The sequence below is a fragment of the Myotis daubentonii genome, chromosome 1, assembly GCF_963259705.1.
Source record: "Myotis daubentonii chromosome 1, mMyoDau2.1, whole genome shotgun sequence".
NCBI lineage: Eukaryota > Metazoa > Chordata > Mammalia > Chiroptera > Vespertilionidae > Myotis > Myotis daubentonii.
In genome coordinates this window covers 23,207,773-23,225,542 of record NC_081840.1, presented here as the reverse complement: position 1 = coordinate 23,225,542, position 17,770 = coordinate 23,207,773, and the positions used below count along the sequence as shown (strand labels likewise).

The window sequence follows — 17,770 nt, the reverse complement described above, 5'->3', positions numbered from 1 at the left end:
CCGGTTAGGGCTGCTTTTTATTTTTAAATTTATTTTTTCTTATTGACAGTATTATAGCTGTCACCCATATCCCCTCCGCCCCCCCAATCCCCTCCAACCAGCCCCCAGCCCCTCCCAGGCCTTCACCACTCTATGGTCTGTGTCCATGGGCCGTGCACATATGCATGTAAGTCTTCGGTTAATCTCTCCCCTCCCACCCCAATGCCAGTGCTTTTTGTGGCTGAATGACTCTTCTATGGATACACCACCATTTGTTTGCCCGTGCATCTGCTGATGGATGCTTGGGTAATTGCCACCTTTGGCTGTATCGGGTAGTGCTGCTGCAAGCATTCACGTACACGTCTCTGTGTGGACACAGGTTTTCATTTCTCTCGGGTTTGTACCTAGGAGTGGGATTGATGGACTCTATGGTAATTCCATCGTTTAACTTCTTGAGGAACTGCCAGACTGTAACCACAGTGGCTGCACCGTTTTACATTCCCGCCAGCAATGAGGACAGTGCCAGTCTGTCCACATCTTCACCCACAGTTATTATTCAGATTAAAATATATAAATATATTTTATATATATTCATATTGATTCTAGAGGAAATGGAAGAGAGCGGGAAGGAGACGGAAACACCGGCCAGGCTATTCAGGGTTTTTATTAGAGCCATCCTAGTGGGTGCGAAGCCGTGTCTCATCTCGGCTGTGTTTAGCATTTCCTAATGACCAATGATGCTGAATATCTCATGTGCTTTTCGGCCATTTGCGTATCTTTGGGGAAATGCCTGTTCCGTTTCTTTGCTCGTTTTTAAATTGGGTTATTTGTTCGTTCGACAATCCAATTTTTAAAAATTGTGTATGACTTTTTGTCTTTTTTTTATAGTTGGGATTAAACAGATGCTAACTTTATATCTGGCTTCCTTTTTGCTGAACACGTAATATTAGCATTTTCTAGCGATCAAAGGCTCTTGTCAGACGTGGGAAGGGTGTCTTGTGAAATCACAGGCACCGCTCATTTCCCATCGCTGTGCTGGGCCCCTGCCCGCCTGACCAGCGGGTGGGAGCAGATGCCGGTCAGGGCAGGCCGTGGCTTACGCCACTCCTCTCCTCCACCCCCTGCATCCCACCCCGGCAGCCGGCTCCCCAGAAGCCCCCAGCAGGCAGCACGTGCACACCAGCTTCAGGGCCCCTGGGTGTCTGTGGGCCCTCGGGAGGCCCCCGCTTTGGGTGAGGAGCTTGGCAGAAGCCCCCGACGCAGGGCCCTGGAGATGGAGGTCGGGGTGGGGGGAGTGGTTTAGGGGGGATGGGCAGAAGGGGGTCTGATGTGGACACATCATGTGTCTTGGCTTCCTCGTCTTTCTAGATTCCAGAGACCAGTGGTGGGCACCCCGGGAGCAGCCCTCAACTGCGGGTAACCCCAGAGGAGACCAGGGCCCCCACCTGCCAGCCCCAGGCCCAGCCTCTTCTCTGCAGCCGTCCCCAGAGCAGCAGCCCCTGTGGTCTGGCCCGGGGCCCCAGGACTGCAGGCACAGCCCCCACGGGTGCTGCCCCGACGGCCACACGGCCTCTCTGGGGCCTCAGTGGCCAGGCTGCCCCGGGGCCTCTTGTCAGCAGAGCAGGTAGGTGCCTCTTCCTCCTCACCAGGTCAGAGAGGCGTGTGTGTGCGTGTGTGTGTGTGTGTGTGTGTGTGTGTGTGTGTGTGCAGGGAATGGGGGGGTGGGGGGGACAGGACAGCCTCTGCTCAGAGAGCGTGGGTGGTTTGCCGAGCCCAGGAATGGGACCACAGCGGTGGCTGCAGCCCTGCCTGCCTCCTCTGGCTGCGCTTCCTTCCTCGTGCTGTGCGGGTGGGGGTGGAAGGCCCCCTCTCCGCAGAGGCCAGCCTGGAGCTGTCGCCTGAGGCTCTGGGAAGGCACAGGGCGTTGGATTTCAGCTTTCAGTCCAAACCAGGCCCCCACTCCCTCAGGGCTAAGGTACTAAGGACCCAGACTTTGGGGCCAGCAGCCTGGGGGTGACTCCCAGCTCAAGCCACTTATTAGCTGTGTGCTGGGTGACTTGGACAAGTGACTTCACCTCTCTGATCTTGGCTTCCTCTGCTGAGAACTGGAACAGTGACAGCCACTAACTGGGGTGACTGTGAGGATGAGACCGATCCCACAGCGCCTGGCACGGGGAAGGGGCTCTCATCCGATCTTCCTTTCACCTTCCCTCCCAAGTCCTGGCTGTGGGGAGAAATGCGTGCTGGCTTCCTGACCCTCTTCCTCCCCATCTCCCTCTGCTGCTGTTTGATAAACACTCCCTGGGCGCCCGATGGTCCGGCAGGCCCGGCTCACTCCCCTCCTCGCTCTGGTGGGGGGATGTGTGAGTTGAGGATTTGCCAGTTATCGGGGCTGCCCCTCTGCTTATTGTGTCAGCGTTGCCCTCCCTGCTGGCCGCTCAGTGGCTGGTAGGCGCCGAGTCTGGGGCAGGTATGCGCGATGGATGCCTTGCATTCAGGCACCCGGCCTCTCCTACTGGACCCTCCCCTGGTCAGCCCCCAGTGCAGGGAGTCCGGGGTGCTGGAAGCTCAGGGTCCCTGGAAGGGACTAGGTGGTGAGGAGAGGGCTGTGATGTCTGCCTAGGTATGGGTGCTGCCCTGACGGGGTGTCTGTGGCTGAGGGGCCCCATCAAGCTGGCTGCGCAAAGTCTAACGGCGACGACAGGAGGAGGTCGGGGTCCAGAGCAGCGGCCTCCACAGTGAGTGTCCCGTTCACATGTGGGCAGGAGCCCAGCCCGAACCTGCTCTGTGCCACGGTGCAGCTCTGGCCTTGGAGGGAGGAGGTCTCTGAAGCCTGTAGGCCTGGGTCGTCCTCTCGAGGACACAAGCTTCAGAGATGGCCTGGGGCTGGGGGTTTCATCTGCTGTTCTCGGGCCTCTGATCTCCCCCCAGGGCTGGGTTCTGCACTGTGGGCTCACAGTTGTCTCTTCCGCTCCCTGCCATCCTCTCCCGGGCACCCGAGAGCCCACCGGGAACCTGATCTATTCCCAACCTCTTCCCCAGGTGCCCCAGGCCCACCAGCCCCAGGCCCAGCAGAGTGAGCCCCCTGAGTGCCGGGGCTCCCAGTTTGGCTGTTGCTATGACAACGTGGCCTCGGCAGGAGGCCCTTTTGGGGAAGGCTGTGTGGGCCAGCCCAGCTACGGTGAGTGGATGCCCTTCCTCAGCCCGGTGGGCAGGCGCTGGCCCCCACTCAACGCCAGCGACCTTCCTGGGCTCAGTGGTTCGTTCATTCTTCCACCAGGATATACCGACCGCCTCCTAGGTGCCAGGCCAGGGAACAGCAGACTGTTCTCATTCCCAGCGGTTTGCACTTGAGGCCGCCTGGCTGCCATGGGGGTGGGGGAGAGGATCCCACAGAGGAGGCGGGGTGGTGTAGGTCAGTGCCGGTGGATGGGGTGTCCCTGCCCTGCCTGGGGCGAGTCCTGGAAGGAGGTATTGAGGCTGGAACAAGGGATGCATGGATGGAGATTCTGGGGACCCGCATGGATGCTGAAGGCCAGGCAGGCTGGGGGTCAGGGCCTGCAGGAGGCTTTAGGCAGGGGCCAGCCACGGTCACGTCTGAACGTAGAGAGTGTAGCCGGCTGTGCTGGGCCGGGGGGGTGGGGGGGGACTGCTAGCACAGGCAGGTGGGGCTGGAGGCATCTTCAGAGGCTGGTGAAGAGACCTGGGCACAGGGTGGCCCCTCGGTGGGCACCTGCACAGGCTCCTGGAGCTCAGGGCTGGGTCAAGCCCTCGGGTTGCTCTGGGTGTGGACTCCATGGGCCTGGTCAGGGAAGGGAGGGGCATGGGGGAGCCGGTCCCAGGAGCTCCCAGGCCTGACTTTCTGGGAGGCTCTGGTTCTGTGGGTGGAGGTGGCCAGGCTGATGGCGGAGGCTGCTCTGTGCCCAGGGCAGGTCAGGGAACAGACTCTGCCCCAGGGCTGGGTGAGGGCTGGGTGAGGCCGGGTGAGGGCCGGGTGAGGGCCGGGTGAGGGCTGGGTGAGGGCTGGGTGAGGGCCGGGTGAGGGCCGGGTGAGGCCGGGTGAGGGCTGGGTGAGGGCCGGGTGAGGCCGGGTGAGGGCCGGGTGAGGCCGGGTGAGGGCTGGGTGAGGGCCGGGTGAGGCCGGGTGAGGGCTGGGTGAGGGCCGGGTGAGGGCTGGGTGAGGGCCGGGTGAGGGCCGGGTGAGGGCTGGATGAGGCCGGGTGAGGGCCGGGTGAGGGCCGGGTGAGGGCCGGGTGAGGCCGGGTGAGGGCCGGGTGAGGGCCGGGTGAGGCCGGGTGAGGGCTGGGTGAGGGCCGGGTGAGGCCGGGTGAGGGCTGGGTGAGGGCCGGGTGAGGGCTGGGTGAGGGCCGGGTGAGGGCCGGGTGAGGGCTGGATGAGGCCGGGTGAGGGCCGGGTGAGGGCCGGGTGAGGGCCGGGTGAGGCCGGGTGAGGGCCGGGTGAGGGCCGGGTGAGGCCGGGTGAGGGCTGGGTGAGGGCCGGGTGAGGGCCGGGTGAGGGCCGGGTGAGGGCCGGGTGAGGGCTGGGTGAGGGCTGGGTGAGGCCGGGTGAGGCCGGGTGAGGCCGGGTGAGGGCTGGGTGAGGCCGGGTGAGGGCCGGGTGAGGCCGGGTGAGGGCTGGGTGAGGGCTGGGTGAGGGCTGGGTGAGGCTGGGTGAGGGCTGGGTGAGGGCTGGGTGAGGCCGGGTGAGGCCGGGTGAGGGCCGGGTGAGGCCGGGTGAGGGCCGGGTGAGGGCCGGGTGAGGGCCGGGTGAGGGCCGGGTGAGGGCTGGGTGAGGGCCGGGTGAGGGCTGGGTGAGGGCTGGGTGAGGGCTGGGTGAGGCTGGGTGAGGGCCGGGTGAGGGCCAAGCAGGGGCGAAGGCTGCTCCATAGACGGGAAGGGCTCCTGTCTCCAAGGGGATGTGGGTAGTTCTTGGCAGGGCTCTGCTGGGCCGCGTTGCCGCCTGAGTGACATGTGTGCTCCTGCCCTCAGCATACCCCGTGGGGTGCCTGCTGCCCAGCGCCCTCGGCTCCTGCACAGACTGGGCCCCCCGCTGGTACTTCATCGCCTCTGTGGGCCGGTGTAACCGCTTCTGGTACGGCGGCTGCCACGGCAATGCCAACAACTTTGCCTCGGAGGAGGAGTGCATGAGCAGCTGCCGGGGGGCTCCACACGCGCCCCGCCAGCCCGAGCCCGGGGCCGCTGGCCAGAGCGCCCACAGAGCTGGTGGTGACAGCAGTCCGGGAGGCCAGCGGGAGGCCGGCCAGCACAGGCCCGGGGCCGTGCACCACCCCCAGACCTCAGGAGAACGGCCCTGGGGCCCGGAGCTGGGGTCCAGCACCCCTGTCCTGGGCGGAGATGCTGGGCGGCCAGCACCACCCGCCCACAGCTCCTCCTCCAGGTGAGCCTCGCCTTTCCCAGGGACGGGGAGAGGGACCCGGGCCAGGGGCCGAGCCGCTGGATCTAAAACCCCGAGGTCAGCCAGCCCTCCCTCCCCATCCCGCCTGGAGGCCTCAAAGCCTGGGCGCGCAGGCAGCCAGGAGCTGGCGGTGCCTGGATTCACCAGCAGACCTTGCCAGTGTCGCCAGGGTCTGTCTAGTTGGGCTTCATGACTTGCCTGGGAAACGGTGACACTAGCTCACAGTTAGGGTGGGCTCCACTTGTTAACTGCTCTTGGGACTGCGTCATAGTAATGAGAGATTTGGGAGGATTAGAAACAAAATGCAGCAGGAGCGTGTCGGTCCGCACGGGACTCTGGCCTGGCGGCCTCCCGCCCGCTCCACGCCTGGGCTTGGAGCCGCCCCTGCTGCTGTCAGGGCCAGGCCGAGGGGCAGTGCTTGGGCTGGAGGAGGATGGGAGGGCAGGTTCCCGAGTCCGTGGGCTTCTGGAGTTTGGCCTCCCAGGACGCCCGCTGGCCCCGCACGTGCCCGTGACAAGATGGGCCACACTGACGAAGGGGCCCCTGGTCAAGGCACGTGTGCCAGTAGCTCAGGTCCTCTCTGCCCACCTTTCCAGGGTGAGCCTGGCCGACGCGGAGCCCTTTCTGGTGCAGGCGCCCCTGGGGCGGGTGGTGCGGCTCTTCTGCCCGGGTGTCGCCTCCACGGACCCCCCTACCAGGTGGCAGAAGGACGGGCAGCCCCTCTCCTCTGACAGGTGTGTGCGGGATCCTCCCCAGGGGCAGCCCCTCGGATTCCCCTGGGATGGGGGTGAGCGGGGGCTACGGTCCCCTCCGGTTGGAGCACTGAGGCCGGAGGGGCGTTGGGCTCGTTGCTGCCCTCAGGAGCCCAGAGCTCAAGCCCCCATCCACTCACTCAGACACAGGCCGCAGCCTGATGGCTCCCTGGTCATCAGCCCCCTGAGGGCAGAGGACGCAGGCACCTACAGCTGTGGCGCCAGGCCAGGCCGCGACTCTCCGAAGATCCAGCTTCACATCACAGGTCTCTGTCCCCTCCCCCAATGGGTTCTCAAGGGCCCCAGGGGGAAGGGACTGGCTGAGAGGGCCCGAGCGGGGCACCCCTGGGCCCAGGCATGCCGGGCAGGGACCATGGACTCAGGTGGCTGGGGTGGAGGGCTTGCTCCTCGTGGCCCTCATTTCTCCACGTTCACACCCTGGCCTCATGGCCGACCCTTCTCCCCGCCCCCCTCCAACCCCCCCCCCCCCCCCAGCTCACTCCTTCCTCCTCCTGGCCTCATGACAGGGGGGGACGTGACCGTGCCAAGGGACTTCCCTCAGACCAGGGACCCCGCCCCGGGCCACCGTCCTCAGGACTCCAGCCTAGGGAGGGATGCTGGGGGCCTGGGGGCCATCTCCTCCCCTCACCCACGGCCCTCGACCAGGTAACAGGGCAGCAATGCCTCCCCCATGAGGTCCAGGTCCATGGAGATCTCAGTGGATGGGGGAAGGGAGGCGAACGGGTCCCCAGGCCGGTGTGACCAGGCTGGCTGGCCCCTGCTCAGGGCTCTGCCAGGTGAGAACTAGAAAAGCATGGTTCCTGAGCTCAGCCTCTCGAGGAGGAACAGTGGGAACAGGGCAATTCTGTGGCCCAGGACTCAGGAGCTGCGGGAAGGGAAGAGAGTCAGGGTCAGGGCCCGGGACAGCTGGGAAGAGGAGCACGGTTTGCAGGGGGTGCAGGGGGCTAAAGGGAACCCAGGCCAGCAACCTAGAGTCAGATGTGTGGGGTGCGGAGGAGACAGTCTGAGAGTCTGGGCGGAGGGTGAGGAAGGGGAGGTGGCCGTTGGACTTTGCCCCAGTAGTTGTTGTTGGGTCCTTAGCAGAACAGAGGGGTGGTTTTAGGGAGCTAAGTCTGGCTGGAGGAGGAGGGGGCCATGAGGCTTGTGCAGGGGTCCCGACCCCATGCATGGATGGGAATGGGGGGGGGCAGCAGCAGGGCCCCCCCCCAGGGCTGTGGGTGCTTGTTCTGCAGGCTGCGCATGGACCAGAGCCAGCCTGGGGTGGTGGACGCCCATCCCGGCCAGCGGATCCGGTTGACCTGTCGCACTGAGGGCTTCCCACCCCCAACCATCGAATGGCAGAGAGACGGGCAGACCCTCTCTTCTCCCAGGTCTGGTCAGCTCCTCTCCCCGCCCTGCCGGCCCCACCCCACCCTGTGCAGGCCCGTGGGGGAAGGAGCTGCCAGCAGTCACTGGCCAGTCAGGGGCTCTCGAGATGGAGCTGCTGGGCAGAGGGCTCCTTGGGCCTTTGCAGAGCAGTCAGTGGACAGAGGAACAGGGCAGCGAACAGGTGGTGGCTGGGGGAGGAAGGAGGCAGGCACAGTCCTGGCTGTCACAACGGCTAACGTGCCCCCACGTGAGCGTGAGGCCGGTCTCCACCACAGTCTGCAGGAGAGCCACGTAATTCTACCCCATATTCACACAGAAGCTCAACACCACACAGCTCCTCAGTGGCGGGACCAGGATGTGAGCCTATTAAATGAGTGGAGCAAAAACTGGAAACACATTATTTGTGTCAGAAAACGTGAAATGATTTATTGCCGGGGTTAGGAGTCAGGCACCTTCGAGTGAATGAGAGTGCTGGCAGCTGGCTGCCCACTGGCCCTGTCAGACCCACTTCCACATGGAAGGGAAGACCACCCCCCCCCCGTCTCCATCTGCAAGGGCTGGAGCCCCCCACTCTGCTTGGTTCCCCCAGACACCAGCAGCTGCCTGATGGCTCTCTGGTCATCAGCCAAGTGGCTGTGGAAGATGGTGGCTTCTACGCCTGTGTCGCCTTCAATGGGCAGGACCGAGACCAGCGATGGGTCCAGCTCCGAGTTCTGGGTAAGGTGCAGTGGGAGGTGGAATGGAAGGGTGACGGGGGCCAGTGGCCTGGGAGGGCAGGTGGCACAGGGTGGGCAGGCTCGGCACAGCGGCTAACCGTGCCCCCTCCTTGGGCCCAGGGGAGCTGACGATCACGGGGCTGCCCTCTACGGTGACGGTGCCAGAAGGTGACACGGCCAGGCTGCTGTGTGTGGTGGCAGGAGAAAGTGTGAACATCAGATGGTCCCGGTAAGGCTCCATTCCAGACCCGCACCTGAGGCTGCACAGCCCGAGCACAGGCGGTCCACCTCTCTGCAGGGATGCTGTCCCCGCCGTCCCCACCCCCTTCTCCCACTCCTGCCGCCAGGCCTGGTGCCTGCACAGTGAGGCCCCATAGGACGGCTCTCTTCTCTTAGCTGGGCCATACCAGGGGTTCTCACCTCCGGCACTGGTGCCAACTTGGACCCGATAATTTTGGGCTATCCCGTGCAGTCGGATGTCTAGCATCATCTAGGGATTCTAGGCCATCGCCCACTAGGTGCCAGTAGCACCTCCTCACAAGTCATGACAATAACAAATGTCTCCAAATGTTGCCACAATCTTCCCTGGGGTTGAGAACCACTGGGCCACACTCAGCTTTGGGACTTCAGTAGCCTTTTTAGGACTCGCGGGTCTGATTCGCTCATTCAGCGCACACCTTTTGCCTTCCTCCTCCTTGCAGAGTCGAGTAGACTGGCTTTGGGGATCCCGGATCCTCAGAGTCCCCTAGGTACCCTCAGGCGGGAGATGCCCAGTGCCCGAGCGCTGTCTGCGCACTGGAGAGCGAGGCCGCCTCCCCTCTGGGAGAATCAAGAAGGGGTGGCCATGTGGTGACTGGCTGGCCTTGAAGGCTGAGGAGGGGAAGGATGTTCTTGGTCAAGTGGGTGATCCCAGGACAGGAATGGCCCTCACCCTGGACGAGGCTTGTACCTTCACCTTTGCCTCCCCCGGCTCTTCCCAGTGGGAACATGCTCAGGACTCCCCGTGTTTCCCTGAATCCGGGTCTTTGAGCAGTTTCCTCTTCACAGCACCTCTGTTACAGCATGTCTCCACCTGTCCACCCCACTCAGCCCTCGAACGGGGGCCTCACCTCCACCCCTGGCCAAGGCCCCCAGCTACTTCCCTGCCCCTAAATCCTCTGGACACATCCCAATCCCCACACGGCCTGTGCCCTTCTTGCTTCTTCCCCAGCTGGCTCATCGCCAGTGGCCCTCAAGGTCGGGCCTTGGTCCTCGGTTTATCTAACGTCGCCTTCGGCAAACACGCAGACATGTTTCCGGGACCACCCGGTGGAGATGCATGACCTGGGTCGACCTCAAACCCGATGCCTCCTGGTATCTCACAGGCACCCGAATGCAAAATGGTGGACAATAACCTCACCGTTCACCCCTCATCACTGTCCTGGGTCTCCCATGGTGGAGGGCACCCCCATCACCCAGCACCCCAGCCCAGAAACCGCTGTCCTCCATTTCTCCTCTCCCGCATCTGACCCTCCTCCCAGTCCCTTTCTTGCCGTGTCATCTACCTGTGCAGCAGCCTGACCTGGTCTGTTTTCAGGCTTGTCCCCCAGCCTCCACTGCAGTCAGAGACCCTTTCAAAGTAGATACCACGTCAGTCCTGTTACCCCCTGGATCCAGTCCACTCTCCTGACCACGGCCTTCCTCCAAGCTCCCGAGTCCCCATGCTGCCCTCTCCTCATCCTCAGGCCAGTCTCCCCCCAACACCTGCACCCCCACCCCAGTGCCCGGGGGCGGGGAATGCTTAGGTGCTTCATCGAGCACAGGGCCGGCACCTCCTGGCTGCCTGCGTCCTTCGTTAATGGAATGTGGTTCCTCTGTGGGGCGGAGGCAGTCACAGCCCTCAGCGCCGTGCTCGGTTGGTGTGTTTGTCACTTTTGAGTTCTTTCGCTTTGATAATGTCCCGACTTTTGGGTACCGTCCCACCTCTTCTGTGAGGTGAGGGCCATCTGTCCACAAAGAGGGAGCAGCTGACTCTGGAAAGGTCTTGGATTGCCTCCTCCCCCTGCCTCTTGGCCCTGGACAGCTCTCACGTCCTCTCCCCTCCAGGAACGGGCTGCCGATACGGGCCGATGGCCACCGTGTCCACCAGTCTCCAGATGGTACTTTGCTGATCCACAACCTGCGGGCCGGGGACCAGGGCTCCTACACGTGCAGCACCTACCGTGGCAGCCAGGCAGTCAGCCGCAGCACTGAGGTGAAGGTGGTCCCACCAGGTAGGAAGGGCTGCTTGTTCCCGAGCAGCCTCTGCGGGCCCGGGGACTCTGGTCCGAGTCCTGACTCACTGCCAGTTCCTGCGAGTGTGACTTGGGCAGGGGCTTGGCCTCCGAGCCGTCCTCTCCTCACTGCCTGACAGGCTATAGTGAGGATGAAGGAAATAAGTGGATGACAGGCATCTGCTAATAGCTTAATGGATGATGCTAAATATCATTTTTTAGACTTACTGGTTTTATTTTGAGAAACAGGATTGACTGGAAGTTTATAATACTTAAGGCAGGTCATTAAAATCTGTCCATTCTAATTAGGGCGGCAAAACATGGTCCTACGATTGGAAAGTGCCTGTAAGGCCTTTGATCATATGCCCAGAAAGGAAAGGCAGGGATTAGTGCCGCCATCTTACAAGCGAGACACTCAGCGGGAGAGCTCCAGGGATGCTGCCACAGGTCATGCAACAGATTTGTGGCCAAGATGGCGCCAATCCTCATACTTAATGTTCTTTTCACTAAACTATTACACCTGTAAGTGGGCAGAACTTTCCTTGCATTATTTAGTAAGTTGGTATGTTAGCCTTATATTCTCTAGCTCTTGCTCTAAGTTGTTATTAAACCTAAATACCATGTTTTAAGATGCATTTTCATACCACTAAGGAAAAAAAGGCTAATTCAATGCTAAGACACAATTAATTTGCAGTCCAATTTGACAGGTGTTAAAATATGAAAATAAGTGCATCTCAGAATTGATGAAACAGCTTGTGGTTTAATCTTCAATCTCACAGGAGCTGTGTGTTCAAATAAGCCAGAGGGGCGGGGGGCTAGGGTGGGGAGGATGGTGGTGATCTTTGCCCTACGCCCAGTGTGCCCGCCATGTACCCTCAATCTGGGCTCACTGAGCAGCAGGGCTGTGCCTGGCTGCCAGAATGAGGGTGGGGACTGGTCAGTGCTAGGGGGTGAAAGTCTGGTAGAAGTGTTGCTTAGGGAGCTGGACTGACACTTGGCCTCCAGTTTGTGAGCTCCTTAGAACAGCGACCGGGACCCATGTCCCCAGAGTCCAGCCCAGGTCTTGGCAGCACCAGGTGCTCAGATACTTGGTGACAGCCTCCTACTGCAGGAGCTACTTCCCGCCTCCGATGATGCCCAGCAAATCCATCTCTTCTCTACATAATAACCAAGCTTACCAGACTTGAGACAAACCAGAATACAGATCTGACAGAGAGCGGGTAGGAGGACCCCGACGGTCGTGATTCCTGTAGATATGTCTGTATGGGAAACTTGCTTGATGAAGGCTGGTGGGACTCCTGATGACGTGTGGTCACCATACTGAAAGGTCTGCTGTGACCTGCCTCTTGGAAACAGCACTATGGCCTCCGTCGGCCACTTTTCTCCCACCCGTGCTGGACTACCGTGTTGCTAATCTTAGATATTTTGGGGGCATCTTTCTTTATTAGAAGTGGCCTCCCTCTTAACTGTATTCATTCCATGGATTAGGCGGCAGCCATTTTTTCTTTGGCGGGTGGGGGTGGGGTTTCACCTTGCCCTAGTCATGGTTTGGTGGCGAACACTGAAATTAGTGTTAGCATTAGGGCGGGGGTGGTGCTTGAGCCAGTCGCCCTCTAGAGCAAGCATGTCAAACTCGTGGGCATGTGGCCCACAACGAGTATTTTTGTGGCCCAGCCAATATAACGGTATGTAAGAAACAGTTTAATACAAATTTCATAACTTAATTTTTACAATATCCTGTTATACATAATTACCAAACTACAACATTCACTAATGACTGGTTACTATAATCGTGTTGCATTCATTTCTTTTATGTGCCTTACGCGCACCATTTCTCTCCACTAATACTAGCAGTGAATATTTTAGCAGCCGACTGCCACGTCATTAGTCTTGGATTAACTTGTTTGGTGTGCGCAACAGAAAATATTTCGCTTTTGGAGAACAAGAAAAATAGGTTTATTTGCGTTACGCTTATTAATTTGTGCAGTTATTCAGTGTCTGGTAAGTTAATGTCCAAGAAAAAATATTTTACTAAAATGTTATGTTAACGATTGCTCATTTATTTCAGCCCTGTGTATTCAGCATGTTTCTATGAAAACTAAAGCTTTTGTTTTTTTACGGGCCACATAAACTTAAACCTAAACCTTGTTTATTTGGCCCATGTTACCCTTTGAGTTTGACATGCTTGCTCTAGAGCAGTGGTTCTCAACCTTCCTAATGCCGCGACCCCAGTTCCTTATGTTGTGGTGACCCCCAATTTTATTTACAAATTGAACATAATTAAAGCATTGTGATTAATCACAAAAACAATATGTAATTCTGTGTTTTCCGATGGTCTTAGGCAACCCCTGTGAAAGGGTCATTTGACCCCCAAAGGGGTTGCGACCCACAGATTGAGAACCGCTTCTCTAGAGTAATAGAGTAAGGGACATACTTCTACTATGAGGACTTATTCTTTTTACTTAAAATATTGTTTAGAAATAGAAAATAGTACAGGGGAAAAAACACAGCTAAACACTCATGTGCCCATTGCAGATGGGGAAACAGAGAGCTTAAGTATCTGCCTAAAGTCAGCCAGCTGGCAAGGGGGAGAGCCAGGACTACGCCCCAGAGGTCTGGCTCTGGAGCGGGTGTGCTTAGCCGCTATAGTCAATGGTCATTTTGTTGTACTTTGGGATAAGCCTCCCCGAGGTCCAAGAGGTTTGACTTTGGGAAAGTGCTACTCAGGACCAAGCCAAGCGGGGAACAGCCCCTTCCAGAAAGAAAAAGGAAGTTACGTAGATAGGCCACTTCGGCCTAAGATGAAGCAGCAGACGGAAACTCTCGCAGTTTATAAGATACAGAAACTCCTAGTAAATGCCAAGGAGGGGACCAGTGCTCTGTGCTCAGTATTAGAGCATTGCTCACAAGACCGTTTTCCTATCACCTTGACTAACTCACACTGCTTTCTCAGGGCGGGAGAGGAAAAACAGGGTAACAAAGTGACTAAGATAAACTGGGACTACTGAATAAACAAAGCTTTGAGGCGGGAGGAAACCAGCAGTGAGAGAGAGGACAAAACAGCACTTGCCAACTCAAAGTTTTTCTTTAGGGCTAATCCTACTCCTTCTTCCCAATCTAAAGGCCAAGGCAGAGGGCATTTAGCTTGTCAGGTCTCAACAGTAAAGGTAGGGTGTTAACTTCGAGATGTTTAATCATCTAGTCAGTCAATACTTGGGAGTCTGCAATGGACTGTGCTGATGTGGCCAAAGAATAACGGGAGGATCACTGCATGATAACACAGGGCCAAAAATGGATGGAAAATGACTTCCAGTCAAGATGGCAGAGTAAATATTGTGCTCATCTTCCCCCACGATCACATCAAATTATACCTAAATTAGAGAACCGTCTGAAGAAGAGGAAAAAGAACAGAAGTCCTATAACTAAGGATATACAGAAGCAGCCATGACGAGACTGGTAGGAGAGGGCAAGTCCCGCACCCAGCCAGCAAGGTGGGAGGCGGGTGCCAAATCTGAGCTCTCCGTTAACCTGGCCAACACTGTTTGCCCCACCAGCTCACAGCCAACCTAAGCCGCTTCCAGTGACTTTTCCACAAAAGCAGTTGTCCTTGCTGCAAACTTTCATAAAATCTCCCAAAGGTCCAGAAACCCAAACAAACAGCAGCTGGTCTTGGTGTGCCCTGTAGCTCCCATTATGTGGCTCAAGCCTGGCATAAGCTGCAGCCCATGCTGGCCTGGAGTGTAGCTTCAACTAAGTCGCCACAATATGGCACTAGTGGCAGCTGGCCTCAGTTCGCAGCTTAGCCTCTCCTGGGTGCCCCCAAGCCCAGCACAAGCAGCAACCAATCGCAAATCACTTTGTAGCTCCCATTAGGCAGCCCCAAGCTAGGCACAGATGGCGGCTGCACCAGAGCCCTTCCCAAGAGCCTCCAGAATCAACACAGCCAGTAGCCAGCTTCAGACCACACCAAAGTACCACCAATCAGTTCCACAAACACCACACGGGACGAGCAGACTTGGCTGGCACAAGAGATCTGCTAAAGCAACTCCTGCTCCTGGGGTCAGCCCTTACAGCTTTTCTGTAGTCATGGCCAGCCAGCCTGAGGGTCGATCTCACCTACTGACATGCCAACAGCAATCAGGCTCAACTACAACAGGAGAACAAACACAACCCAGATAAGGGACACTCCTGGAGCACCCAGCTCAGGTGAATAGGGAGACTGCTCCACTGGTCCGCACAGGACACCTGCTACATAAGGCCACTCTGCCAAGTCTGGGAGACAAAGCAGACCTACATAATACATAGAAACAAACACAGGGAGTCAGCCATGTTCCAAATGAAAGAACAGGACAAAACTCCAGAAAAAGAACTAAATGAAATGGGCACAAGCAATCCACCAGATGAAGAGTTCAAACACTGGTTATAAGGATGTTCAGTGAGCTCAGTGGAAGAATAGATGAACTCAGTAAGAACCTCAACAAAGAGAGAGAAATCATACAAAAAAAAGAACCAGTCAAAAGTGAAGACTACATTAGAGGGAATCAACAGCAGATTAGATGAAACACAGAATCAGATCTGGAAAATAAGATAGTGAAAAACCAAGAAAAAGAATGAAAAAAAATTTGTGTAAGGGACCTTTGGGATAAACCAACATTGTTGTTTTTTTTTTTTGAGAGAGTGGGAGGGAGGGGAACAGACACATCAATTGGTTGCCTCCTTCACATGCCCTTCATCGGAATCGAACTCAGGACCCTTCAGTCAAGGGCCAAAACTCTATCCACTGAGCAAAACTGGCTAGGGCAGGATAAACCAACATTTGCATCGTAGGGGTACCGAAGCAGAAGAGAGCAAGGGATTGAAAATCTATTTGAAGAAATAATGACAAAGGACTTCTCTAATCTGGCAAAGGAAATAGACATACAAGTGCAGAGTCCCAAACAAGATAGGCCACACCAAGACACGTTATAATTAAAATGCCAAAGGTGAATGACAAACAGAGAATCTTAAATGCAGCAAGAAAAATGCAGTTAGTTACCTACAAAGGTGGTCCCATAAGACTGTCAGCTGATTTCTCACAAGAAACTTTATAGGTCAAAAGGGATTGGCAAGAAATACTCAAAGTGATGAAAAGCACAGACTTATAACCAAGATTACCCTGCAAAGCTATCATAGGAAATAAAAATTCTCACTGACAAAGGCAAACAGTATTAAGGCAGTGGGTCAACAGCTAGTACAAAGGTTAAAAGCAGAAGTAGGAAGATCATGTGTAATTACAGTAATAAAATAAGGGGCACACACAAAGGAAGTAAAAAATGACCATAACATAAATGTGGAGGTGGTGAGTAAAAATTATAGTCATTTTAGAATGTGTTTGACTTTAAGCAACCATCAACTTAAAATAGACTGCTATAAACATACGGAAGCACATGGTAACCAAAAATCTACAAGAGATATGCAAGAAGTAAAGAGAAGGGAATCCAAACACGATACTATAGAAAGTCACCAACATATACTTGTAAGAGAGCAAGAGAATAAGAAAGGAACAACGAAGAACTACAAAAACAGTACCTATCAATAATTACTTTAAATGTAAATGGACTAAATGCTCCAATCAAAAGACACTGGGTGACTAAATGGTTAGAAAAACATGACCCAAACGTATGCTGCCCACAACGGACCCACTTCAGCTAGAAAAACAAGCACACAACGTAAAGGGATGGAAGAAGATATTTCATGCTAATAGACACCATTCCAAAAGCTGGGGGAGCAATACTTAAACAAGATCAACTTTAAAACAAGGGCTGTAACAAGAGACAAAGAAGGGCATTTCATAATGATAAAGGGATTAATCCAACAAGAAATTATAAATGACACATTAGACCAGATGGACTTAATTGACATTTTTAGAACATTTCACCTTAGAGCAGGATATATATTCTTTTCAAGTGCACACAGAACATTTTCCAGGATAGCCAACATGTTAAGCCATAAAAGAAGTCTCAATAAATTAAGAAAACTGAAATCATATCAAGCATCTTTTCCAATCACAATGGTATTAAACTAGAAATCAAAACAAGAAAACTGAAAAAGACAAAAACACATGAAGGCTAAATAACATGCTATTAAACAATGAATGGGTTGACAATGAGATCAAGGAAGAAATTAAAAGATACCTTGAGACAAACGTAAATGAAAACACAATGACCCAAAATCTATGGGACACAGCCAAAGCAGTTTTAAGAGAAAGAGAAATAGTAATACAGCCTACTTCAAAAAACAATAAAAAGCTCAAACAAACTAACCTTGCACATAAAGGAACTAGAAAAAAGAACAAACAAAGCCCAAAGTGAGAAGGGAGGAAATAATAAAGATCAGAGTGCAAATAAATAAAATAGAGTTTTAAACAATAGAGCCCTAGCCAGTTTTGCTCAGTGGGTAGAGAGTTGGCCTGTGGACTGAAGGGTCATGGGTTCAATTCTGGTCAAGGGCACATACCTCAGTTGCAGCCTTGTTCCCGGCCCTGGATGGGGCACATGTGGGAGGCAACCAATCTCACATTGATGTTTATCTGTCTCTTCCCCTCCCTCCCACTCTCTCTTAAAAAAAAAAAAAATTCAATGGAAAAATATCCTCGGGTGAGGATTAACAAAACAAAAATAAAAAACCTGAAAAGACAACCTACTGAATGGGAGAAAATATTCATTGAGACATCCAATAAAGGGTTAATATCCAAAATACATGAGGAACTCACAAAACTTAACACCAAAAAAACCCCAAACAACCCAATTAAAGAAGGGCAAAGGTCCTAAACAGACATTTCTCCACAGAGGATATACAGGTGACCAATAGACATATGAAAAGATGCTCAACATCACTAACCATCAGGGAAATATAAATTAAAATCACAATGAGATATCACTTCATACCTGTCAGAATGTCTATCTCCAATAAATCAACAAGTGTTATCAAAGATGTGAAGAAAAGGGAGCCCTCGTGCACTGGTGGGCATGCAGACTGGTACAGCCACTATGGAAAACAGTATGGAGGTTCCTCAAAAAATTAAAAATACAACTGCCATATGACCCAACAGTTCCAATTCTGGGTATTGATCTGAAGAAATCCAAAACACAAATTTGAAAAGACATATGCATTTCTATGCTATATATATATATATATATAATGGAATATTACTCAGCCATAAAAAATGAAATCTTGCCATTTGCAACAATATGGATGGACCCAGAGGGTATTATGTTAAGTAAGACAA

General features: G+C 55.1%; 1 protein-coding gene across 1 annotated transcript in view; it reads left to right on the top strand.

Annotated features, from left to right (window-relative positions):
• PAPLN (papilin, proteoglycan like sulfated glycoprotein) overlaps positions 1-17,770 on the top strand; it is a 39,841-nt gene that overhangs the window by 18,961 nt on the left and 3,110 nt on the right. Inside the window, 13 exon segments of the mRNA XM_059691481.1 lie at positions 1,132-1,167; positions 1,170-1,211; positions 1,348-1,603; positions 2,603-2,717; positions 3,022-3,160; positions 4,968-5,376; positions 5,991-6,128; positions 6,291-6,412; positions 6,674-6,812; positions 7,400-7,537; positions 8,125-8,252; positions 8,372-8,480; positions 10,337-10,503. Coding sequence (XP_059547464.1) covers positions 1,132-1,167; positions 1,170-1,211; positions 1,348-1,603; positions 2,603-2,717; positions 3,022-3,160; positions 4,968-5,376; positions 5,991-6,128; positions 6,291-6,412; positions 6,674-6,812; positions 7,400-7,537; positions 8,125-8,252; positions 8,372-8,480; positions 10,337-10,503 — 1,938 coding nt within the window.